The sequence below is a fragment of the Caretta caretta genome, chromosome 1 (genome assembly GCF_965140235.1).
Source record: "Caretta caretta isolate rCarCar2 chromosome 1, rCarCar1.hap1, whole genome shotgun sequence".
NCBI lineage: Eukaryota > Metazoa > Chordata > Testudines > Cheloniidae > Caretta > Caretta caretta.
Window position 1 is genome coordinate 26,500,074 of NC_134206.1, and position 26,592 is coordinate 26,526,665.

At 44.4% G+C, this 26,592-nt stretch overlaps 2 protein-coding genes and 1 long non-coding RNA gene across 11 annotated transcripts in view; 1 reads left to right on the forward strand and 2 right to left on the reverse strand.

The window, feature by feature from the left end:
* The window catches only part of LOC142071546 (uncharacterized), a 190,381-nt gene extending 167,952 nt beyond the window's left edge, over window positions 1–22,429 (reverse strand). The window contains exon 1 of the long non-coding RNA XR_012667642.1: window positions 21,757–22,429. This is a non-coding gene — a long non-coding RNA (uncharacterized LOC142071546). The remainder of the gene's footprint in view (window positions 1–21,756) is intronic.
* Window positions 4,325–21,360, reverse strand: LOC125644733 (uncharacterized). The gene is made up of 4 exons (XM_075125071.1): window positions 21,237–21,360; window positions 18,659–20,425; window positions 7,090–7,254; window positions 4,325–5,544 (listed from the first exon to the last, which is right to left on the reverse strand). Exons 1-2 carry the CDS (start codon window positions 21,358–21,360, stop codon window positions 19,431–19,433), a joined length of 1,119 nt encoding a protein of 372 aa, XP_074981172.1. The 3' UTR covers window positions 4,325–5,544; window positions 7,090–7,254; window positions 18,659–19,430.
* FAT3 (FAT atypical cadherin 3) overlaps window positions 19,772–26,592 on the forward strand; it is a 586,875-nt gene continuing 580,054 nt past the window's right edge. For 7 of the 9 annotated variants that reach the window (XM_048842637.2, XM_075126639.1, XM_048842665.2 and 4 more), the window contains exon 1: window positions 19,772–19,891. The gene's annotated coding sequence lies outside the window, so the exon portion shown is untranslated. Of the gene's footprint in view, window positions 19,892–20,104; window positions 20,201–20,775; window positions 20,836–26,592 lie in introns of those variants that run through there. The other 2 variants (XM_048842645.2, XM_075126630.1) reach the window with 2 other exon arrangements.

Genomic DNA, 26,592 nt, shown 5'->3' on the forward strand with positions numbered 1-26,592 from the left:
AGAATATATTCAGTAGATCATAACCTTTGCAGAGATATGTTACATGGCATATGTAGCTGTCATAAATATAAAGAGAAGGGTAAACCCCTTTAAAATCCCTCCTGGCCAGAGGAAAAATCCTCTCACCTGTAAAGGGTTAAGAAGCTAAAGGTAACCTCGCTGGCACCTGACCAAAATGACCAATGAGGAAACAAGATACTTTCAAAAGCTGGGAGGAGGGAGAAAAACAAAGGGTCTGTGACTGTCTGTATGATGCTTTGGCCGGGGACAGAACAGGAATGGAGTCTTAGAACTTAGTAAGTAATCTAGCTAGGTATGTGTTATATTATGATTTCTTTAAATGGCTGAGAAAATAGCTGTGCTGAATAGAATGAATATTCCTGTCTGTGTGTCTTTTTGTAACTTAAGGTTTTGCCTAGAGGGATTCTCTATGTTTTGAATCTAATTACCCTGTAAGGTATTACCATCCTGATTTTACAGAGGTGATTCCTTTACTTCTATTAAAAGTCTTCTTGTAAGAAAACTGAATGCTTTTTCATTGTTCTAAGATTCAAGGGTTTGGGTCTGTGGTCACCTATGCAAATTGGTGAGGATTTTTACCAAACCTTCCCCAGGAAGTGGCGTGCAAGGGTTGGGAGGATTTGGGGGGGAAAGACGTGTCCAAACTACGTTTCCCAGTAAACCCAGATAAAGTTTGGTGGTGGCAGTGGAAATCCAAGGGTAAAATAATTTTGTACTTTGGGGAAGTTTTAACCTAAGCTGGTAAAAGTAAGCGCAGGAGGTTTTCATGCAGGTCCCCACATCTGTACCCTAGAGTTCAGAGTCGGGAAGGAACCTTGACAGTAGCATAAAACATATTCCAGTTATGTCATATTTACATTAAAAAGCATATTTCCATAAAACATTATGGGGTGCAACATCACAACTTGGATCATGGGTGTTGCTGTCAAACTAGTCTCACTGCATGTATATCATTTAGCAGAACATAGGCAAACCAGGAGGAGGAGAGAAAGAAAGAGAGCCAGTTATGTCAGAAACATTGTCATATGGACTGGTTTCCAAAGAAGAGTGGACATTTTCGATCCATTGCAACTGCAAAAGATAGAAGGTGGTGGCTGACAATCTCTGCATTGGAGACCTCACTTGAAGAGAGAGTTGAGCAGCATCCAAATGAGGTGTGTTATGGAGGAAGGAGAAGAGCTGCTGCTTTCAATGCCTTATGTTGCAACTCCTCCAGTATTGTAGTTTTTAATGTACAGCAAGGGCAACCAGAGGTTTGACAGGCATCATTTTGGGTTAAGTTGTTTTTAGATGGAAATCAAAATGTAAAAGCCAAGCATGATATCTTGGCCCTACTGAAGTCAATAGAAGTTTCACCATTGACTTTAATGCTGTCAAGGTTGTACTCAAAACATCTAGAACCAAGGCGTTCATTCTCAACTCATGTAAATTGAAGCGTTTCTCCTCTTGCCTCCATGGATTTTTTGTTGTAGTTAGTTAGTTAGTTAGATAGCTAAAGTTACGTGCCTGTTGAGATGCTTCTCAAACATGACTGGTGATTTTTGGGTGCTCAACCTGAGACACCTTAAAGTGTCTTGATTTTCAGTTAGTACTGTGCTAATCAGGGCCCTCTAAGGTGTCTCAAGCTGTGCATCCAAAAGTTGAGGAACACAAAACTAGTCACTTATAAAGATACCACCGTAGTGTCCTTGGTCCACAGGTAGACTGCCAGTCTGAACTTCTGGGAACGAGAGTGTTGGAGGCAGTAATTCTTGGAGTCTTCTGCCAGCCTGAGGAAAGGGCCAACCCCACTGTAATAGAGGCCCTTCAGCTCACCATCTAGCTTTCCCCTACCTCCATGGCAATTGGCCTCGCCGTTATTTGAGAAGAAGTTGGCAGTGTGCGCACTTTTCTAAGGCTGTCATGTTAGCTTTGTAGGGAGGGAACGTCCGTGTCCCTCAAAGCTATGAATACCTTGACTCTTTTGCATCCTTCCACATCAGTCCTTGGTCTGTCCAATAAGGACCAATGGTGTGTAAAGTTCCCTTTACGTCCCCCTGGGCATGAATCATCTTTATCAATCATTACTAAATGAAAAAACTGTTGGCAGAATTGACCTGTGACCGAGTTGAGGCACCATGGTCACTCAAGTGATTGAATACAGAGATCATTACAGGGTTAACTGGGGGCAATTAACCTGTTATGGTGGACATTTTGACATGTGGGGGAAATGATCGGGCTAATGAGGTAATTAGCTGAGAAAAGGAAGATAAATAATTGCTGGGTGTGGCAGAGAAAACTGGGTGGAGGGCTCCCCTGGACCCATGCCTGTACTGTGGTCTGTAGAGATTCTACAGATTAAAGATTAAAGATACACATGGTGAACAGTAACAGACTGCATGCATATTGTGAGTAAAAGACCACGCATATGGGCCAGGCAGTGCGGCTCACTGGGTAGCTGGGGAAATGCCCTCTGATATGGCCTTATTACTTGACCAAGCAATGGGACATTTTTTCTTTCTCTCTCTGTCTTGTTTTTCTTTCTCTCCAACATTTCTATTTATTATAAGGTGTCATCCAGCGCAAGGAAGTGCCACATACTGAAGGAGTTGTTGGTAGGGAATGACACATCTGGAGGCAGACGGAGGTGGGTGGGAAATAAAATCAACAGTTTAGAGCACTAATTGTACCTGCCAAGCTGTCACTGATAATGGCCACAAACATGAAAATACAATATAAGGAATACGAATATACAGTGATAGTTGTGCCAAGTAATTGGTGAAAGAACTTGATACAAGTTTCTAATTCAATAATTCTTTTCTGAGCAACTTTTAATAAAGAAAAAAATGGAGCAGCAGTAACCATAAAGCAAGAATGGCATGCACAGATCCCCACTGATAGATGTCTCCCCTTATGGGAGATGATGGCTATGAAATTAGACCATGAAAATGTTGGCACTTGTATATGTATTGTTTATCTACTCTTTTTTTAAACTAGGTACTGTGAATGTATACAACAATGGAAAAACCTGTGAACCCTAATATACCTTAATTATTAGCTTTGAGCTAGCAAACAGGAGCAGCAAACAGTTTTGTGAGGGAGTTCTCCAGGTGAAGGAGTGACTACATGACCGTTGGAGTGAGGTCTGTTTAGGGGTTTGGGTGCTGAGCCTAGTGGCCTGCTAGGGAAAGGCTGAGCGCTTGCTAACAAGGCTCTAGCCTGCCACCCTTTGATCCCTAACCCTTTTAGGAACCTTTGACAATGAGGCGGGGCTAACTCAGGGAGAACAGGGGTTCAAAAAGCCAGCTTGTAGATGGCCAGAGGAGCTAGAACAGTGGTTCTCAACCAGGGGTACATGTAGCCCTGGGGATACGCAGATGTCTTCCTAGGCGTATGTCAACTCATCTAGATATTTGCCTAGGTTTACAACAGGCTACATAAAAAGCACTAGCAAAGTCAGTACAAACTAGAATTTCATACAGACAATGTCTGGTTTATACTGCTCTATATACTATACACTGAAATGTAAGTACAATATTTATATTCCAAACTATTTATTTTGTAATTATATGGTAAAAATGAGAAAGTAAGCAATTTTTCAGTGATAGTGTGCTGTGACTTTTTTTTGTTTTTTTTTTTGCAAGTACTTTTTAAGTGAGGTAAAACTTGGGGTACACGAGACAAATCAGACTCCTGAAGTAGTCTGGAAAGGTCGAGCCACTGAGCTAGAGAACAGGAGCAGTAAACAAGGGAATTTTGTGAGGGAGTGTGAGAGCTAGATAGATCTAATAAACCGTCTCGAAACTTAATCCAATAACACCCCTGTCAAGGTTCCTTCCCCACTCTGAACGCTAGGGTACAGATGTGGGGACCTGCATGAAAAACCTCCTAAGCTTATCTTTACCAGCTTAGGTCAAAACTTCCCCAAGGTACAAAATATTCCACCCTTTGTCCTTGGATTGGCCGCTACCATCACCAAACAAATACTGGTTACTGGGGAAGAGCTGTTTGGAAACGTCTTTCCCCCCAAAATACTTCCCAAAACCTTGCACCCCACTTCCTGGACAAGGTTTGGTAAAAAAGCCTCACCAATTTGCCTAGGTGACTACAGACCCAGACCCTTGGATCTTAAGAACAATGAACAATCCTCCCAACACTTGCACCCCCCCTTTCCTGGGAAACATTGGATAAAAAGCCTCACCAATTTGCATAGGTGACCACAGACCCAAATCCTTGGATCTGAGAACAATGAAAAAGCATTCAGTTTTCTTACAAGAAGACTTTTAATAGAAATAGAAGTAAATAGAAGTAAAGAAATCCCCTCTGTAAAATCAGGATGGTAGATACCTTACAGGGTAATTAGATTCAAAACATAGAGAATCCCTCTGGGCAAAACCTTAAGTTACAAAAAAGATACACAGACAGAAATAGTTATCTATTCAGCACAATTCTTTTCTCAGCCATTTAAAGAAATCATAATCTAACACATGCCTAGCTAGATTACTTACTAAAAGTTCTAAGACTCCATTCTTGGTCTATCCCCGGCAAAAACAGCATATAGACTGACTGAGACCCTTTTGTTTCTCTCCCTCCTCCCAGCTTTTGAAAGTATCTTGTCTCCTCATTGGTATTTTGGTCAGGTGCCAGCAAGGTTACCTTTAGCTTCTTAACCCTTTACAGGTGAGAGGAGCTTTCCCCTGGCCAGGAGGGATTTCAAAGGGGTTTACCCTTCCCTTTATATTTATGACAACCCCCAAACAAACAAATCTGCTGCAACAGTAAAAAATAATACAGGCAGAAAGCCCCCAGTCTTGCTGCTGGACATACAGTTTATTGCACTTTGTGGGCAGGTGGTATATGTTCCCATTCAGTGCAAGCTGCTCATGGCCCTCAGATTGTGGGCTCTTGAGATCATCCTAGCTGAACTGGAGGAGGTAAAGGAGACAGAGAGGTACATAGACAATGTTTACTGGGCAACAGAAGAGTGGCCCCACTCCCAGTCTGACAGCCCCCGTGCTGTTGAGAAGGAGTAAAGTCTTGGGCAAGGAGAACATCGAGCTGGAGCAGGAGGAACAATCCTATTCTCTTTCCAGATGATGTCATGGTATCCTTGCACTGAGAATACCCTTCCGAGGTATATGTGAAAGAAACCATAGAGTCAAATATATTAAAAATCTTAAATGAATCAAACAGTACCACAGAATCTCTATGTATAGAAATCTCATGCTTGAATAATAAGAGTAGAGCAGTAGGAATGTATGATCAACCATCTGACCAGGATGACGGTGGTGATTGTGAAATGCTCAGGGAAATTAGAGAGGCTACAAAAACAGAAAAACCAATAGTAATGGGGGATGTCAACCTTCCCCTTACTGACTGGCTATATATCACATCAGGATGGGACGCAGAGAGAAAGTTTCTAGACACCATTAATGACTGCTTCTTGGAGCAGGTAGTCCTGGAATCCACAAGTGGAGAGGCAATTCTTCGTTTGGTCATAAGTGGCACACAGGATCTGATCCAAGAAGTCAATGTAGCTGAACTCTATGGTAATAACGACCATAATGTAATTAAATTTAACATCCTTGGGGAGGGGAGGGGGGAAAGAAATACCAAAGAAACCCACCAAAGTAGCATTTAACTTCTAAAGGGGAACTAAACAAAAACGAGGAAATTAAATGGAAATTCAAAGAAGTAGTCATATGGGTTAAATTCCAGCAAGCTACATGGAAACTTTTTAAAAACACCATAATAGAGGCTCAGACTATATGTATACCCCCAAATTAAAAAAAAAAAAGTAGTAAGAGGACCAACAAAAAAATGCCACCATGGCTAAATAACTGGGTAAAAGAGGTCATTAGAAACAAAAAGACATATTTTAAAAATTGGAAGTCAAATCCTACTGAGGAAAGTAGAAAGGAACATAAACTCTGGCAAGACAATGGTAAAAGTATAATTAGGGAGGCCAACAAAGAATTTGAAGAACAACTAGCAAAAGACACAAACCAGCAACATGTTTTTTAAGTCTATCAGAAGCAGGAATTCTGCCAAACAATCACTTGGGCTACTGGACAATTGAGGTGCTAAAGGAGCACTCAGGGAAGACAAGGCTATTTTGGAGAAGCTAAATGAATTCTTTGCACTGCTCCTCCTGCAGAGGAGATTCCCACACTTGAGCCATTCTTTTAGGTGACAAATGTGAAGAACTGTCCCACATTGAGGTGTCAATAGAGGAGGTTTGGGAACAAATTTACAGGTTAAACGGTAAATCACCAGGACCAGCTGGTATTCATCCAAGAGTTCTGAAGAAACTCAAACATGAAATTGCAGAACTACTAACTGTGGTATGTAACCTGCAGTATAACCTCATATGAACACCAGAGTTATGGACTGATCAGTAAACCGGACACCAAATGAAACCGGAAGTAACCAATCAGGCAGCAGCAGAGACCAAAAAAAAATAAAAAGAGAAAATACTGTATATGCCTGTATTGAATATTAAAGGTAGGCACATCTGGGCTGCCTGTCCCCATCCCCATCCCCACACATGGGGCAGTCACTTACAGCAAGATGCTGGGGCTGCCAGCTCAAGGCAGCTGGAGTCAGGCAGCAGAGCAGGAGCAGTGCTGGGGTCTGCTGTTTTCTTACACACACACACACACCACCCCTCTGTCAGGAGGGGGACAAGCTTGCAAACTCATGCAAGGGCTGAGCAGGGAGCTCAGCTGATGCTGAAGCCTGGCTTGGAGCATCAGCTGCTGGATCTGGCGCCTGAACTGTGCTTTGCTCAGAGTTACAAACATTTCAGAGTTACGGACAACCTCCAATCCCGAGGTGTCTGTAACTCTGAGGTTCTACTGTATTGCTTAAATTAGCCTATATACCAGATGACTGGATGATAGCTAATGTAATCCTTATTTTTTTTAAAGGCTACAGATGTGATCCTGGCAATTAGAAGCCAGTAAGCTAACTTCAGTGCCAGGCAAATTGGTTGAAACTATCAGAAAGAACAGAATTATCAGACATTTAAATGAACACAATATGTTGGAAGAATCAACATGGCTTTTCCAAAAGGAAATCATGTCTCACCTGTCTCTGAGAATTCTTTGAGGGGGTCAACAAACATGTGAACAAGGGTGATCCAATGGATACAGTGGGCTTTCAGAAAGCCTTTGCTTAAGAGCCTTTGATGAGGGACCTTGCCAAAGTAAGCAGTCATGGGATAAGAGGGAAGGTCTTCTCATGGATCAGGAACTGGTTAAAAGATAGGAAACAAAGGGCAGGAATAAATGGTTAGTTTTCAGAATGGAGAGAGGTAAATAGTGGTGCCCCCGTGGGATCTGTACTGGGCCCAGTGCTGTTCAACATATTCATAAAAGGGGTAAACAATGAGGTGGCAAAGTTTTCAGATGATACAAAATGACTCAAAATAGGTAAGACCAGAGCTGACTGTGAAGAGTTCCAAAGGGATCTCACAAAACTGGGTGACTGGGCAACAAAATGGCAGATGACATTCAAAGTAGATATATTCAAAGTAATGTACTTTGGAAAACATCCCATCTATACATATAAAATGATGGGGTCTAAATTAGCTGTTACCACACAAGAAAGAGATCTTGGAGTCATCGTGGATAGTTCTCTGAAAACATCTGCTCAGTGTGCAGCGGCAGTAAAAAAAGCTAACAGAATGTTAGCTACCATTAGGAAAGGGATAGATAAGACCAAAAATATCATAATGCTACTATATAAATCCATGATACACCCACACCTCGAATAATGTGTGCAGTTCTGGTCATTCCATCTCAAAAAAGATATATTAGAAATGGAAAAAGTACAGACAAAGGCAACAAAAATGATTAAGGGTATGGACCAGTTTCTGTATGAGGAGTGATTAAACAGACTGGGACTGTTCATCTTAGAAGAGAGATGACTAAGGGGGGATATGATAGAGTTCTATAAGATCATGAATGGTGTGGAAAGAAAATGTTGTTTACATAACACAAATTAATAGGAAGCAGGTTTAAAACAAACGAAAGGAAGTACTTCTTCACACAATGTAGGTCAACCTGTGGAACTTGTTGTCAGGGGATGTTGTGAAAGCCAAAACTATACCTGGATTCACAAAAGAATTAGATAAATTCATGGAGGATAGGTCCACCAATGGCTATTAGCCGAGGTGGTCAGGGATGCAACTCCATGCTCTGGATGTCTCTAAACCTCTGACTATCAGAAGGTGGGACAGGACAACAGGATATAGCTCACTTGATAAATTGCCCTGTTCTGTTCATTCCCTCTGGCGCTGGCAACTGTTGAAAGACCACATACTTGGCTAGATGAACCATTGGTCTGACCATTCTTACATTCTTAGCTTGCTACTGCACTATTATCCTACACCAAGCAGTACATTTTTCTCTGCTAAAGCTAAGAGTTTAGATACAACACTTTATTTGCAGTGGCTTATAGCTCAGCTGGTAAAATTTTGCTCTGGTCAGAAGCTTGATGTATAAAATCTCAAGTCCTAAAACAGGAAATGAGCATTTTATACCATTAATTTAGGTTTTATTTATTTTTTGCAGTTGTGACAATCAAAAAACACGTTTGTTGCCCATTAAGGGCCAAATCCAACACCCATAGAAGTTAATGGAGAGGCTCCCATTTCAGTGGGAGCTGGATCATGCCTCAAGTCAATACTGTAGTTTTCACTAGACATGGGAAACACCCAAAGAAGCCCCCATGGTGTTGTGGGCCAATGAATCCCAAGCTGTGGCCCTGATCTTGCTAACAGTCATGCATCTGCTTAACTTTACTTTAAAAGTGAAAGTCAAAGGGATTACTCCTCTGCATAAAGTTAAATGTGTGCAAGTGTTTGTAGGCATGGAACCTTGGCACAATGGATTGACTGAAGTGACTGCACAGAGCTACTGGGGATATGATATCCTTCTCAAAAAAATCAGTGACTTCTTAACTACCCCGTATGATGGCCTGAATTCTAGAGTTGTCGCTGTCTGCATTGCAGCAGCTCTCACAAAGTTTATATAATCAACTTTTATGATTAGCAACTTATTATTCTTGTTTGCATGTTAAACATGTTTTGCTGTTCAGTAAAATCTTTCATCTGATCTCAAAGTACTTTTCAGCATTAAATAAGTCTCATAATTATTCTCAATGTATTTATTATTATTAAAATGGCCTACAGGCCCCATCACAAGATCAGGACTCCATTGTGCTAGGCACTGTACAGACACAGACGGTATCTGCTTTAAAGAGCTTCCAACAGAGATGGGATGGTATTTACCTACGTGGTTTTTACCAGGTAAAATCATGGTTTTTACCACCCTGGGACAAACTAGGTTGCCCAAGGTCAAGATATTTTCTATTTTAAAAACGTGTTTCATTAATCCATGCCACATTACAGTTAGCTTTAGTTACATATTCTACTCCTGTAGGAATTCTGCACCAAAAAATTAAAAATATTTTGCAAAATTCTGCATATTCTATTTGTTAAAATAATGCCATATAATCATGCCAGTTTCAATTATGTAATTTATTTCAAAATACCTGTTAGACAGGTATATCTGCAACAATAGCAGCAACAAAAAATATTCAGGAAATGTAGGTCAGCTGGGGCTCCCGCTGTCACAGAAGCCACAGCTACCTTGGGCTGACAGCGGGAGCCCTGCCAGCCATTCTCCAGTTTATCCAGATTTTTGATTCTCCAATCTGACCCATGTCCCAATTAGATTGGATAATTGGGGTTCAACTGGATGTAACTAATACATTTGAAACATGCAAAACCAGAAAAAGGCAGCATTCTGGTGGAAATCACTAATTCTGCAGGAAAAAATTCTGCAGGGAACATATTCTGTACAAATTCTGCATTGCACTGTGGTGCAGAATTCCAACATGAGTAATATTCAAATTGTGACAGGTTTCAGAGTAACAGCCGTGTTTATTTAAGACAGTAGATTTGGAGATTAATGTGGGGTCGTTCCAATAAAAAGTAAAATGTAACATAACACTGAACATTGGAATGTCTATACATTTTGGTTCAGTATTTTCTCAAGGAAGTTATACATGGCATGACTCATATTTCAGTTTTCAATATTACATATACTGCAAACTATTATAATATTGTTAAATATTTTTCAGCAATTTTCATTAGTATAGTCTAATAATTTTATTTTTCCTGGTTTACATTAGGTTTAAGCCAATATTTGCTGGTGCCCTCTCTTAAGCTAGTTTTTCCCAGGAAATTGACAACCCTGGCTTTCCATCCACAAAAAGGTATTCATATCCCCTTTTTACACATGGGACAGTGCGGTAGACCGAGATTAACATGACTTCTCCAAAGTCACACAAAATATCCAGTGCAAATTCAGGAATTGTAACATAGCCACAAAACCATCCAGCCTGTGTCTTATATTGGCATTCTTCAGGTTAGTATTAGAGTATTTTGCTTTTATAGCAGGGCAATCTAAGGCACAGGGAGGTTAAGGGACTTGCCAAGGGTTACAAAGCAAAAGTCAGTGGCTGAGCTGTGACTAGCACTTGGAACTTCACTCAGTGTTCCATGCTCTAACCACTAGACAGGGCTTCTTCCTTTCTCAAAACTCCCTAAAAGAAAAATAGGCACAAAACCCTGCTTTCAATGCTCTGTAAACAGGATTCATTCATGGATCAAGCCATCAAGTTTGATATCCTCCCTCTGGAGAGGAAGTGTTCCAGTATCACAAATATGTATCTCCTAAAGGTCGACTCAGGTCAGAATCTGTTCTTTGAAGGTGGCATGTCTGATTTCTTTGACCCTAGGTTAGATGCTGATCAGATACACTCCTCTTAGAGTTCGTGCTGTGCCCAGTCATGCTAAAGTGATCCTTGATTGGATGTGGGAAGAATTTAAAGAGAGCAAACAGAAAAGAAAGGCTAAAAAAATCTGAACTGACGTTGCCTCTACATGTGCCATTGTCTCCTTGTTTGCAACGGCATAAATTAAGGACATACGTCAACTCCAATGTTTCCCTTTTACTCAGAATGACCTCATTCCTGAGGGTTTAAGTCAAACCTTTAATGTTCCTTTAATACTGTTCCAGGGGGGTTAATAGTATTGTGCTGTAAATCACAATCTAGCATTATACCGGTGAAGTGTTTTGACTTGGACTGTCAAAATCAATTTTTGGATGCATAATATCATTGCCCTCACAAAAGGAGATAGTAACTGCAGTCCCCTTCTGACTATCACAATAAAACTCAATTGCAATGACTCCTGCATTAGACTGAGGATCTTTCTTGTTAAATGGCAATTACGGCTCAAGAGAATCCAGTTACAGCACCCGTTCTCAGTTACTAATATGACGACACCTAGAGGTCCCAGTGAGGTATCAGAGCCTCATTGTGTTAGGCACTGCACAAACAAGTAGCACAAAGACGTTCCCTGCCTGAGCAAGAAGGATTATGATAAAGTGAAGCAAGTGGATAAACAGGCAATAGCCCTAGGGTGAGGGGCAAGGTAACAGTAAGAAATGATTTGTTTGCACAAGTAAGTAGCTTCAGTGGTCTGAATGATGGCTAGTCTTACCAATGCCAGATAGTTTTGATCAGTAAATATCATGGCAAAGGAAGGTTTTAAGGAGGGAGCATTAGCCATTAAAGCCAAAGTACTTAGCTAAATCCTTAGTATTTAATGGCTAGTGCCATCTCAGATCATTCATACTGTGGCCCTTGTTAGTTTCATTGATTTTTAAGATCCCATTGTGAGTGTGCAGTCTGACCTCCTGTATTACACAGGCCACAGAATTTCATCCAGCTACTCCTGTGTTGAGCCTGTTAGATGACTGACCCTACTGAAGACCAACCGGTGGTGTAGTTCCTCATCAGAGAGAGCAAGCCTTTGAGTGAGATGTGCTCAAGGACATGAGGACTAATGTCCCTAAGGAAAACTTCTGGTATGGGCTCCATTTAGCTGAACTGTGCCTCCACATCTTGTTTCTAAAGTAGAGTACGAGTAATGTCACAATCGGTTAACTTTTAACACTGACTTAGGGTTATCATTAAAATATCTCTTGCTACCAGCAGATGTGAGAAGATATGCAGATGCATGGGAAGTTTGTACGAAGTTCTATGGCATCATTGGGTTACTGGGTATCATGATCTATCACTTCCCAAATAGGTTCAGAATATATGATGAGAAATTAAACCGTAGGACATGCTTCTGTTTCTTGATTGCAGATTCACAAACATCTGTTACTGAGGTGGGTGATTTTGCCTCTGAGAGAAATAAAAAATTATAGGGAATTGATATAGAAATAAATGTTTTTTTTTTGGTCAAATGATGGAACTGAAAACAAGAGCGTTGCTCAAGTGACTCCTTAATTTCCTGTTATCAGATGACTGTTTTAGACCCCGATTCAGCAAAGCAGTTATGCATGTCCTTAAGTCCATCCATAAAGTATTCACCCATATGCTGAAAGTATGTCTTTACGTGCCTTGCTGAACTGATGCCTCAAACAGTAAGAAGTAATCCTGATTACTTTTCGGACAAAAAACTCAACTTGGAGTATTTTCAGTTTTGATGTTCTTCAGAAAAACAAAAACCAAAGTTGATGTACAGGAGCCGTAGACTGGCACCGTGGTATCTGTTATAGCCAGATATAGCAAAGGTAACGTAAGACTGGGATCAGCATGCTATTGGCTGCTTGTGGACTCATGCAGATTCACCAAATGGGCCTCCCCAGTGTCTACTTCCGGCACCACAGTTGCCAAAAGTGAAAACAACTTTCTCTGATGTTCATGCCCTTTTTGAGCAGGAAGCCCAATTACCCTCTTTCCCCTTTTAGCAGCTTGAGGCCCTGTAAACTGCGGGTATGTCTACACTGCAATTGAAAACCCGTGACTGGCCAAGCCAGCTAACTCGGGCTTGTGGGGTTCAGGCTAAGGGGCTGTTTAATTGTGGTGGTGACATTCCGGCTCAGACTGCACCCTGAGCTCTGGGGCCATCCCATCTCGTCACGTTCTAAAGCCCAGGCACCAGCCCAATCCTGAAAGTCAAAATCACAATTAAACAGCCTACTAACCTGAATCCAAGTCAGTGGGCATAGGCCAGCAATGGGTTTTTAATTGCAGTGTAGACATACCCAGAAAGGCCAGCCTGGGCAATGAGTAATCTCTTACACCTATATGAAAATAATCAGTAGTATTTTGAATCCAGCAATTGGTGATTCGTAACAGATTTGATTCTTTTCAAAGTAACTTTCACAACAGCCCTGGGGAACAACGTCTATTAAGATTTTTTCATTACGCAAATAGTTTGATGTTTTGAAAAACAACAGGGTTGCTAACATTTGTTCTGGTGAAGTAAAATATGTATTAATTTGCCTAAACCAAGTTGATTCTAAAATAGTGTACAAGCAGCTCTTCGCATTAATTCCAGTGTTTCATAATTCATGACAATATGCTGAGATTTATTTTTAAGAGTGTGCTGCAGGTTCAGTTAAGATCAGATGTAAAATCAGTCTCTCTGTCCCTTCTTAGAGCTCTTGGAAGCCTTTTGTCCTCTGACTTGGTTTTATTTTTTCTTTACCTTAGGCTTAGCTGAATAATCATTAACTATAATTTCAACATCAATTCCTGAGTAGATTAAAAAGTAAAATTATATATCCCACTAGTGGTTTATTTAGATCTTCATTAATTTGGTCATCTTTGCAGGAGGGTGACAAGATTTCCCTTGCTGTTTGCTTAGAACAGGGGTGGGCAAACTTTTTGGCCCGAGGGCCACATCTGGGTGGGGAAATTGCTTGCAGGGCCATGAATGTAGGGCTGGGGCAGGGGGTTGGGGTGTGGGAGGGAGTGCGGGAGGGGGTGTGGTGTGCAAGAAAGGGCTCAGGGCAAGGGGTTGGGGAAGAGGAGAGGTGTGGGGTGTACGAGGGGGCTCAGGGAAGGGGGTTGGGGTGCAGGAGGGGATGCGGAGTGCGGCAGGGGGCTCCAGGCAGGGGGTTGGGGTGCAGGAGGGGATGCGGAGTACGGCAGGGGGTTGGGGTGCAGGCAGGGGGCTCAGGGCAGGGAGTTGGGGTGCAGGGTGCAGGAGGGATTCCAACTCCGGCACCGATTACCTGACCACCCCCGCGCCTGCCCTGGCCCTGCGCCGCTCCCAGAAGCAGACGGCACCACTTCCCTGCAGCCCCTGGCCGGTAGGAGCTTCGGGGGAGGTACCCACAGGCGGGAGGGCAGTGCGCGGAGTCCTCCGTTCCCCCCCCCCCCAGAAGCCGCAGGGACGTGGTATTGGCTGCTTCAGGGAGCGGCAGGGGGCCCGTGGCGCCATGGGGGTGGCAATCTTGTGGGCCGGATCTGGCACACGGGCCGTAGTTTGCCCACCCCTGGTTTAGAAGATGGCATATGGAGATCAAGAAGCAATTTCCAGAGTGGTGTTTATAGTGTATGATAACATAGAATCATAGAATATAAGGGTTGGAAGGGACCCCAGAAGGTCATCTAGTCCAACCCCCTGCTCAAAGCAGGACCAATTCCCAGTTAAATCATCCCAGCCAGGGCTTTGTCAAGCCTGACCTTAAAAACCTCTAAGGAAGGAGATTCTACCACCTCCCTAGGTAACGCATTCCAGTGTTTCACCACCCTCTTAGTGAAAAAGTTTTTCCTAATATCCAATCTAAACCTCCCCCACTGCAGCTTGAGACCATTACTCCTCGTTCTGTCATCTGCTACCATTGAGAACAGTCTAGAGCCATCCTCTTTGGAACCCCCTTTCAGGTAGTTGAAAGCAGCTATCAAATCCCCCCTCATTCTTCTCTTCTGCAGGCTAAACAATCCCAGCTCCCTCAGCCTCTCCTCATAACTCATGTGTTCCAGACCCCTAATCATTTTTGTTGCCCTTCGCTGGACTCTCTCCAATTTATCCACATCCTTCTTGAAGTGTGGGGCCCAAAACTGGACACAGTACTCCAGATGAGGCCTCACCAATGTCGAATAGAGGGGAACGATCACGTCCCTCGATCTGCTCGCTATGCCCCTACTTATACATCCCAAAATGCCATTGGCCTTCTTGGCAACAAGGGCACACTGCTGACTCATATCCAGCTTCTCGTCCACTGTCACCCCTAGGTCCTTTTCCGCAGAACTGCTGCCTAGCCATTCGGTCCCTAGTCTGTAGCTGTGCATTGGGTTCTTCCGTCCTAAGTGCAGGACCCTGCACTTATCCTTATTGATATATCAGACATGATAGTTGTGTTATTTTGTTTTCAATAGTAATTCTATAGATGACTATGTTTTAGGATCAGCTGGATCGAGTAGACTGAGATGGGACTTGGGAGTCAGGAGACCTAGGTTCAGTTGCTGACTGACATAACTCACTTAACCACTCTGGGCCTAATTCTCCTCTCACAGCAGTGTAAATCAGGGGTAACTCCATTGAAGTTGATGAAGTTACACCATGTAAAAAACTGGTACGAGAGGACAGTATGGTCCTCTATGCCTTAGTTACTCCACATGCAAACTGTTTCCCTCCTTTAGAAAAGTAATCTACAACTGAACAAAATGCTACATCCATACAAAGTGCTATTGCTAATCAACAGAATTCCCTCCCTACTGGGGATAGTTCAGAGAAGAGCAGCAAAAATCATTACAGGGCTGGAGGGATTGATTAATAAGGAAAAACTGAACTAACTACTAATACTCATTAGCATTTATCTACTGTAACCCTCAGTAAATATATAGACAGAGGAAGGCTTGGCAGAACTAGACTTTTTAATTTTTTAAATAATTTTGACAGATAATATCAATGTTTATTTTTAAGCACTTTTTTTCTATTTTTAGCAATTAAAATTTTCAGAGTTGCAGGAAATTATGGGGCTCTGACAATTATTGAATGACAGTAGACATTGAAATTCAAATCGTTAAAACACAAATTGTCACATGTCAAAATACACAAAGTAAATATCCTTAAATCAAACTCTAATAAGTTCCCAAGCGGCAGTGTTCTTGCTTTTCTTATCTGTAAATTTCATTTATTATCAATGGAAATATTTTGTCATCAGTCTGTGCATATATGGTGAAATCAATGCTTACTGACATTTACCGATAAAAATTTGAATACCTTCCAATCTGATATATAGACTTTGGCTAAGTGACAACTAAGGGGGATCTACAACAGATGTAAGTCTGTAAATATCTGAAGGGTGTATTATCAAAGGATAGAATTAAGAAAATAGAAATTTAGGCCAAATATTGAATGGGCGATAGGTGGAATAGAGAAAGAACCTGTCCTGACAGTGAAATCCATAAAATTGTGGAATAGTTTTCCCAGGAGAAGCAGTGGAAGCCCTATCAGAAGGCTAAACAAAGGACTGTGCAATATTGTAACAAATTCAGTGCAACACTTTTCAGAAGTACATGACAACAGTAGGGACGGCACTGCAGTCTTCATACTTCCTACTCCGCAAATACAGCCTCCTCCCATTTGAGTTAAAGGTAAATATAAGCAGTATAAGAACTTTGACACACAGTTCTGATTCTTTCCAGTAGAGGGCAGAGGTGTACACATACACTAGCCAGTTCATTACAATAATTTGTAAGGAACAAAATTGCAGTGGCATGGAACACAATCTATCCCAGTATTTTAATTTATAGTTAGAGGAATTTGTGTTTAGTTTTATTTATGTTTTTATAATGTTACCATTCACCCACAGAGGCAGTTCAAAAATATAAAGAAAAACAGCCAATTTCTCAAAAAGACGACTTAAGAAACAGTACTGTATAACATTATCTGCAAGGTCTTTTGGAAGCTAAGGAGCACTATTTTTATACTAGGACTGGGGAGATCTGGGTTCCTGGCTCCAGAGGTGGATTACGGTTTTGTGGGGCCCTGGGCTGGAGCAAGTGGGGGCCCCTTCCACCTATAGTCCCCCCACCCCTCCCCCGGCGTTCCTGCAGGGGAAATGGGGTTGGGGTGAATGGGGCTTACCACACCTGTCTACCCAGCACTCCTGCCGGGCAGCGGGATCGGGGAGCAAGGGCTTCCCCCGCTCCCTTGCGGGTGCCCCTGCACCCTGACCCCGCACCCTGGCAGGAGCGCTGGGTGGAAGGGGAGCAGGGTAGGTGTGCGGGGGCACCCATTTTTCCAGGGCCGCCCAATTGGTTGGGGCCCCTGGACATGGGTCCTGTTAGCCCAGTGGCTAATCCCTCAGCTAAATCAGTTTTTCTCCCAATACCACCTGTAATATACTATATTTTCCTTCCCGTATATGTTGTTCTTGACTGTGCAGAGTATAAGCTCTTAGGAACAGGACTATTCCTTACTTTGTGTTTCTATAGTACCTAGCACAATGCTCCCCTGGTCTCAGCTGTAGCTTCTTGAGACTACCAAAACACATATATTAATAAACTTTTAGTAGTAGTAGTAAATTTCGCTGGATGACCCATTATGAGAAAAACAAACATTAGTATAAAATGACTTGTAGTGTAGTTTTGTTTTAGTAAAAGGTAACATTGCCTATGTACTTCTGCCATGGGGCATTCACACTTTTAGTTGTAGTCAGTAGGGTTTTAAAATAAACAATCAGTGTTTGATGTTTGTTTGTTTGTTTTGTTGGCTACAGTCTGGCCCTCTTGTTTTGTGCGTATTGGCCTGGATAGTGTGATTAATGTGGGCTTTTGCTGGGTTTTTTCCACCTTCACACTAATTTACAGCAGCAGATTGCCCAATGCATGCTGAGTGTTTTATGAGATCAGTGGAGAGAGCAATGCTGACAGTGGTTTTCATGGGGAACTTTTCACCTGTCCTCTGGTTGGAAGTCATGTTTAGCAACTGTGACCAGCAGTAAAGGGGTAGGCAAGAAAAGAGTGAAAGAGCAACAGACTAGAAAATAAACGAAATTAACACTTCAAAGCAGTTTCACTGGTGATAGCTGTCTCTCTCAGATGTAGTACATAAGCCATAAGTGACTGTACAAGCAGGGAACTGGATTCCATCTCTACACAGGGAGACAAACAGATTTAGAGATGATGTACCTTATCATAACACCCCATTAAAATAGGGATCGTTGAGCATCACCATCAACACAAATGGGAAGACATTGCCAACTATACAGAAAATGTTCTCAATGGTAGAACAAGAGGGGCTCCTTGGGCAGATTTACCCTTAGCACAACAAAAGTGCCATAATGGACATACAGTTCAGCAACATGAATATGCATATTGTGAAACAAGTAATAAGTACCCTAGTACATAAAAGCCTACCCCAGTACTCAAAAATGAAGTGGCTCTCAACCCAAATAACTACAGAGGCATAATCCACTCTTGTATTTCCTGCTCCCAACAGTCCCAACAAGCCAATGGAGTGAAAAATCTGAAAATGCTCAAGATGCTAGACCCTACATAATACCAATATATGAAACACTGGGAAGAAATCAACCTTGTACACTGCTACAAATCCTTGTGCAGACTACAGACTACAGCAGACTACCCTCACTACGGTGAAACTAGCAAAACTAAGCTGGACTCTTACCAAGTGCAGAATCCATGAATACAAACTAGACATGAAAACTGGAAGTCCTGAAGCACCATTCAACCCCAGGTAGGAATCGATGGGACAGAGAAGAAATTGAGACACCTAAGCTGGGAATGGGTGACAGGGGATGAATCACTTGATTACCTGTTCTGTTCATTCCCTCTGAGACACCTGGCATTGGCCACTGTTGGTAGACAGGATACTGGGCTAGATGGACCTTTGGTCTGACCCAGTATGGCTGTTCTTATATTCCAGGTTCTGACATACAAGAAAGCATGAGAAAGATATTTCCTGTAATTATCAACCAAGATAAAAGATTTTTCACACACACACACACACACCAAAAAAAAAAAAAAAAAAAAGGGAAAAGCTGCCAGATGAAAAACAAGCAATAAAAGAAGGCAGCTGGCTCAAAAATTAAGCTGCTAGCTCGATTTGTGGGGTACATAGGTTTAGTTCCTTGATCCACCCCAGGCTTCCTGTGTGGCCTTAGGTAAATCATTTAAGGAGGAATTTTTAAAAATGCCTAAGTGACTTAGGTACCTAACTCCTATCCCATTGACTTTCACTAAGGCCTAGGAACTTCCCAAAACTAGGTACTTTTGAAAGTCTCAGCCTGTGTCTCTCAGTTCCTCATCTCTAAAATGGGGATACAAGCAGCTCCCTACCTCACAAGGGTGTTGGCAAGATAGACATTAAATATTGTTTCAGAGTAGCAGCTGTGTTAGTCTGTATTCGCAAAAAGCTGGTATTTTCCACTGAATGCATCCCATGAAGTGAGCTGTAGCTCACCAAAGCTTATGCTCAAATAAATTGGTTAGTCTCTAAGGTGCCACAAGTCCTCCTTTTCTTTTTATTAAATATTGCGAGCGAGTCAGCTATTAGAGCATAGTATAGGACCATAGATAATGACTCATCACCCATAACTACCCGCCAGGGGATCGGGGTAAACAACAGTAAGGAGCAAGGGCCGCGGGATAAAAGCAGAAACACACTGGGAAGCCCTGTCCAGATCTCGGGCTTTTACAGTGCACCGTGTGGCTCGCCCTGCCACTGAAGGACTATTGCATGGAGCTGAGGGTGTAGCCCGTGGAGCCTTCCCTGCGCCGGTGGGATGGGTTGAGGCAGATGTGAGAGGCTGCAGGGTGGGTGTGTAGGAGCGCGGCAGCTGGGGATGGGAGAGAAGAACTCGTGAGGTCTGCCTGCTGTGACGGGAAGGAGGCAGGCGCTTGCGAGGATCCAGGGCGAGCCGTGTGTGTCTTTGAGGGGAAGAAGAGGCACCAGGGAGGCTGTGGAGAGCGAGCGTCTCTCTGCCGGGATGAGCGGACACAGAGGCTGAGCGTCTGTGTTCCCCAGAGAGCAGGCGGCAGGAGCGGGGTGAGTGTGGGTCTGTCTCTCTGCTAGGGAGAGGCTGGCAAGGGGAAGAAGAGGCGGCGACACGGGAGCGGGCTCTCCTCCCGGTAGGCTGCGCTGTGACCAGACCGGCGGGTTGGGATCGCCCCCTTCCCCCTCCGCTCAGAGCCCCCAGGCAGAGTCCCGAGCTGCGCGCCGAGCCTCCAGCCGTCTCCTCCCGGCTCCAGTCCCGGGCTGCGCGCTGCACCGGGAGGCCGCAGCGGGGCTGGCTCCCAGGCTCATGGAGACCGTGCAGCGGAGGAAGCCCCGGAGCTGATGCCGCTGGAGGGAAGGGTGCGGCGCCTTTGCTTCTTGGGGTTGGCCGGTCCCTTTGCAGAGCCGGGCGGGCAGGAGCGGGCTGGGGGATACGCGTGGAAACTTTCCACCTTGCAAACTTGCCTGGGCGTGCACAGCCCGCGCTGCCGCTAGCGTGGGACGCCGAGGAAGGTGCAGCAGCCCCAGTGCACGCTCCGAAGGGGCTCCGCGCGATAGGGAAGTTCGCATGTGCAAGTTGCAAAACTTAAACCGGTTCGGTTTTCGTAAAGCAGGAGAAACTCCCCTTAGGCCGATGCAAATTGCCGACCCCAGCCCGTCGGGTGTGTTTGATCTTTATCTGTAGCTCAGTGGCTCTCCGGGTGAGCTGTGCTTTTGCAAAGGGAGGAAGCAAGTGGGGTCCCCCCCCTTGCAGTGCAGTCCTGCTGCTAGTGAGTGTTCTCCTGCTTTGCATCAGATTTAAACACAGTCGGAGGCTGGGGCGCGGGGGAGTTTTCTGCTTATGCTGTTCAGCTGCGTTTGTTACTAGCCCAGCCGATCGCGGTGCCTGGCGGAGGCTTGCTGGTGCTCTGGGCTCTGCTCTGCTGCTCTCCGCGTGGAAGGGGAGTTCGCCTTCCCCAATCCCGTCTCTTCGCGGCGTGACTTGCTCGTTGGAGGTGCGGGGGGAAGGGGCGGTTACTGTGCTGCGCTTTGCATGTCTGCAGAGGGGGGTTTCCCCGGGAGGTGGCGGCGGGGCTGCTGCGGCCGGAGACCGGCAGAGAGAATCGCTCAGCTGCTCCCTGCTTGGGGGCTGGCAGCGCGGACTCTGCCCGGTGGGGGTCGCACAGGGGAAGTGTTTGCAATGGGCAGTGCTGGAGGGTGGGGGGAGGGGAGACTGCTCTCCCCGTCGCTCCCAATCGTGCCCTGGGGGCCGGTCGCTTTCGTTTGGATTTCTGCACGTTTGAAACAAGTTTTTTTTTTTTTTGCGGGGGGGGCGGGGGTTGAGCGTTGCAATAATCGCTCACCTCTCCCTTGGCTGCTGCCTGGGATCGGGCGGAGGGAACAGATCTCGCTTTGCCTTTGCGGTTAATGATTAGTTCAGCCTTTGTAGGGCAGCCGCAGGAGGGTTGCTGGGGCCTCGGACCGTTTCCATCCCCGCTGCATTGGTTTGCAAATGGGACTGAATTTCCATTTGCTAACATAAAGGAACTAAAAGAAATCATCAGATGACCGTGTTTCCACTTGCTGGTAAATGTAGGCATGGAGCAAAACCTGCCCTAGTTTGGGGACTGGTAAATGTGGTTTTCCCACCCGTGACTTCTATGATTAGGAGACCGTTGTACTTCTTTTGCTATTTCTTGAACCCTGCCGGATTATTTACGGGGGCAACCCCCGCGCCCTTCCCCCAGTCGCTAAAGAGACGTATCGTTGTGTGCCTTGTATTTTGTTCTTGGTGGCTTCGTGCCCTTGCTTTGTTGTTTGGAGGATTAAAAGGTTTGACGATTGTCCTCAGTCCCAGATCCAATTAAAATAAATGCAAGTAAGCGGGACATAAAAGAAGGGAAAACTCGGATAGCTCTCCGGAGCAGCAAGCTTACCTTGTTCCAGAGACAATGCTCCGGGAAATGCGTGCGTTCCCTCTCTTCTCCTTTTCTGTCCCTTTGCATTGCTGTCAGACTCCGCCAGGAGCATCCTTTGCTCGGTGTTTGTCAAAAATCTAACTCGCCTCTCTCCAGGAGAAGATGTGTTCTCCACCGGCATAGTCACTGATAGTATGTAGCAGAGGCTTTACTTATGAATGGTCAGGTTCCTGGCGGAGGAATTAGCAGCTGAAAAAGAGAGAGCTCTGAGAATTAGGGAGGAGAAATCCTGCCCTGTTCGCTAACCGCTGAGGGGTGCCCTTGCTTTCACTGGTCGCTTAGAAGCAGTTATATAGGGGGTATACACCGGAGCTGGGAAACCAGGGCGCCATGAAACAGCGAGGGTCCAGTTCTTGCTCCCCATTTTTGGTGACACAGAGCTTATCCTTTAAATTTAACCAAAGTTGCTCTTGTTTCCTTGAAGAAACCGTGTTGGTGGCGCTAGGAAAAGAACAGACGATCCCTCTGGAGCCAGTCTGTGGTCCCGAGATGCTGCTGTGAAAGAGTTCGCAGAACCGTGTGCCCAAAAGATGCTGCAGGCCGGCTGAGAAACCCAAATTAGAACCAATTTACTGGCGCTCCAGAAAGCAGCGACGTAGCTCTGCTTCTTTCTTTTCCAGTGCCTGTGCATCTAGTGTTATCGCGGATAATCAGTAGGTTGCCTTGACTGTACTTGCCTTCAGATGTTAAGCTTTTTTTAAAGGGCAAGAGCCTTGCTTTCTAACTAAAAGTTGTATCTCTTGGAATCTTACTACCTATATAGTAACACCTGTTAACTAGCAATAAGATGAGGGTGCCCATTGACCTGTGTGTTATGCTATTTTACTACTGTGATGACGGCCATATAAAACACTCGGTTCTTTCAGTGCAGTCCTTGTTTCTGACATAAGTGCATTATATTTTAACAAGTTACGTTTTCATTGTTGCCATTCTCCAGTACGGCAATACGACCTGATGTAACCTAGTTGATAGATTATGTCAAATAGAATGAAGTGGGCAATTATACCTGAGTAGGGTGTCTAGCCATTACTTGCTGATAGGATTTAGTAGCTTTTATTCCATTACGGACATGAATATGTTTGGAGTTCTCAAATGTTTGTGACACATGCAAACAGTACAAATGTTGCTCAGTTTAATAGTTTTCTTTTACTTGTATGAGAAAAATCTGTGGGGTAGGAGAGGATTTGTTATCCCATGCAGTCCTAATACAGGATATAGAATACCTTTCATCTCTTGGATGCAGGTTTGAATCAAGCACAGGTCAGTAGTGACTAAAAGATTTTTGTTTTTGTGTTTTTTTTTTTTGTTTTTTTGTTTTTTTTTACCATCTTATGGCTATTTGATGACTTATGTGAATGGTTTTGTGACTTGTCTCTAGTTCACATCACCAAAGCTGCTTGCACATTTAGCATCCTGATGGTTTTGGCTAGAAGGCCAAAGACAGAATGGGCAAGGAGACCGAACTACTAGACCAGTGGTGGAATCCTGCCTCAGCTGAAGTCAGTGGCAGCTTTGCCCCAGGCTTCAGTGAGACCAGAGTTTCACACTAGAAGTAATCTCTACTTGGCTGGGAGACACAGTGGTATATAATGTGAAGAAGCTCTCACTGCTGCCACCCATGCTGTGTCTGTTCAGTGGCTCAACAGAAGATTTAAGGGAGACGGCGGGTGAGGTAATATCTTCTATTGGTCCAACTTCTGTTGGTGAGAGAGACAAGCTTTTGAGCTACACAGAGCTCTTCTTCATGTCTGGGAAATGTACTCAAAGTGTTACAGGTAAGTACAAGGTGGAGCCACTTGTTTAGCAAGTAGTTAATGCATATTTCAAGGGATCATTCAAGGTGAAATGGCCCATTAACACTTCTCCAGTCATAGGGGGGCAGGACAGGTGGGAAAAAACGGTGGTAGGGGGCTTAAGTAGGTTATAGATTGTTGTAATAAGCCATAAATCCAGTGTTTCTATTCAGCAAGCTCTCCGCAGACCAGGTTACAGCAACTCAAAGCAGCACCAGACCCTGCCGGAAGAACAGCAAAACCTGGAGACATATCTCCACCGCTACAGTACATCTACCCACACAACACATCTTTCAAGATCCATTCCTATAACAACATGTGGTGTACCTCATCCCCCAAACAACTTTGTGGATGAAACCAGACAATCACTATGCCCTCACATGAACTCACACAGAAAAATAAGACAAAAATACCACATCACCTGTGTGGGAACACTTTTCACAAAGCCATCACTTATCAGTCCTCATTCTCAAAGGAAACCTGCCCAATACCTTCAAAAGACAAGCCCAGGAGTTGAAATTCATAACTTTGGTAGGTTTCAGAGGAACAGCCGTGTTAGTCTGTATTCGCAAAAAGAAAAGGAGTACTTGTGGCACCTTAGAGACTAACCAATTTATTTGAGCATGAGCTTTCGTGAGCTAAGTGAGCTGTAGCTCACGAAAGCTCATGCTCAAATAAATTGGTTAGTCTCTAAGGTGCCACAAGTACTCCTTTTCTTTTTGCGGATAACTTTGGTAGATACTAAAAATCATGGACTGAACAGAGACGCTGGATTTATGGCTCATGACAGCAATATATAACTCATTTAACCCCTCCCCCATCTTTTTTTTTTTCTTTTCTCCCCCATAACTGCAGAGGTTAATGGGCCACTTCACCTTGAATGGTCCCTTGAAATGTGTGTTAACTACCTATGCTAAACAATCTGTTCCACCTTGTATTTAGCTGGGACACTCTGGGTATGTCTACACTGGCAGATTTACAGCGCCGGCAGTTATCGCTCTGAAGGGAAACCGCTGTTGTGTGTTCACACTGTCAGCTGCCTGCGCAATAGCGTGTGCACACTTGTGGCACTTGCAGCACTATTCGGAGCGGTGCACTCTGGGTAGCTATCCCAGACAGCATCTCTCCCTCTCCTGCCGCTAAGAGTTGTGGGAAGGCGGAGGGGGTCGTGGGGCATCCTGGGTTCTGTCCCACTGTCCCGTGATGCGTTGCTTCGCATCCCAGCAGTCCCTGTGCTTCTGTCCACATTTGGCGCCATCTTTCAACGGTTTGTGTACTGAGCGCTCTGCCTCTTTGGTCTGTAGGAATGGATCCTGAACTGTCGACCAGTGTGCTGCTTGCTCTGACTAGCACGTCACGAGTGGCAGTGGAGCTATTCCTTAAACTACAAAGGCAAGAGGAGTGCGACATTGATCTCGCCACGCGTAGTAGCTACGACACGAGATTGCTTGTGGCATTCACGGAGGTGCTGACCACAGTGGAACGCCACTGTTGGGCTTGGGAAATAAGCACTGTGTGGTGGGATCACATCGTGATGCACGTCTGGGGTGACGAGCAGTGGCTGCAGATCTTTTGGATGAGGAAACCAACATTCATGGGACTGTGTGATGAGCTCCCCCCAGCCCTGTGGCATAAGGACATGAGAATGAGAGCTGCCCTGCCTTTGGAGAAGCCCATGGCGATTGCACTGTGGAAGCTGGCTACTCCAGACTGCTACCGATCGGTCGCTAACCAGTTTGGATTGGAAAAGTCGATGGTTGGACTCGTGTTGACAGAAGTGTTCAGGGACGTTAATTGCATCCTGCTGTGGAAGACCATGACTCTGGGCAACGTGACGTTGTGGATGGCTTTGCACAGATGGGCTTCCCTAACTGTGGAGACGTGATAGATGGCACACACATTCCAATTCTGGCACTAGACCACCTAGCTACCAAGTACATTAATTGCAAGGGGTGTATCTCAATAGTTCTCCAGGCACTTGCGGATCACCGTGGGTGTTTCACAGTCGTGAACACAGGCTGGTCCAGAAAGGTGCATGACGCATGCATTTGGAACAGTGGCCTGTTCAGGAAGCTGCAAGCAGGGACTGTCTTCCTGGTCCAGAAGGTCACAGTAGGGGAAGTCAAAGTGCCCATTGTGATCCTGGGAGACCCAGCCTACCCTTTAATGCCGTGGCTTATGAAGCCATACATGGGGCAACTTGACAGAAGCAAGGAGCAGTTCAAAAACAGGCTGTGAAAGTGCAGAATGACTGCTGAGTGTGCATTCGGCAGTTTAAAAGCCCGCTGGTGCTGCCTTTATGGGAAGCTGGACCTGGCTGATGACAATATTCCAATGCTTATCGCCTCACCGTGTGCTGTATGCTCAATAATATTTGTGAAGGGAAGGGTGAAAGCTTCAGTCAGGGCTGGACCACAGAGACTCAGCGCCTGGAGGCTGCGTTTGAGCCACCAGAGACCAGGGCTATTAGAGGGGTGCAACGCGGGGACATAAGGATCAGGGATGCCTTGAGGCAGCTATTTGAAACTGAAAGCCACTAATATTTGTTGCTGTGCTTGTAATGCTAGGAGGTGATTGTGATTGGTGCAGACAATGTAATGTGAAGGTTTAACATAATTGTGGCTTTGCAGGGCTCTGTTTGCTTTCAATTAATAGAATAAAGATTGCTTTCAAACCAACACAATTCTTTTATTAAAAAACAACAACTGGAGGAGAGAGTCAAACCAAAAAAAAACCCTCAAGTGATGGGGATGGGAGAAGGGAGGGTCCCAGGACGGCTAAAGCTGTAGCTCACGATAGCTTATGCTCAAATAAATTGGTTAGTCTTAAGGTGCCACAAGTCCTCCTTTTCTTTTTGCGAATACAGACTAACACGGCTGTTACTCTGAAACCTAAAGATTTGTGTATGTCCAGGGATCATATCCAGCCTTCTCCTTTGGAGTACAATGCAGCGGGTACTGTACTTCAGCAGGGCCAAACTGCAGAGGGATGGGTGTTGAAT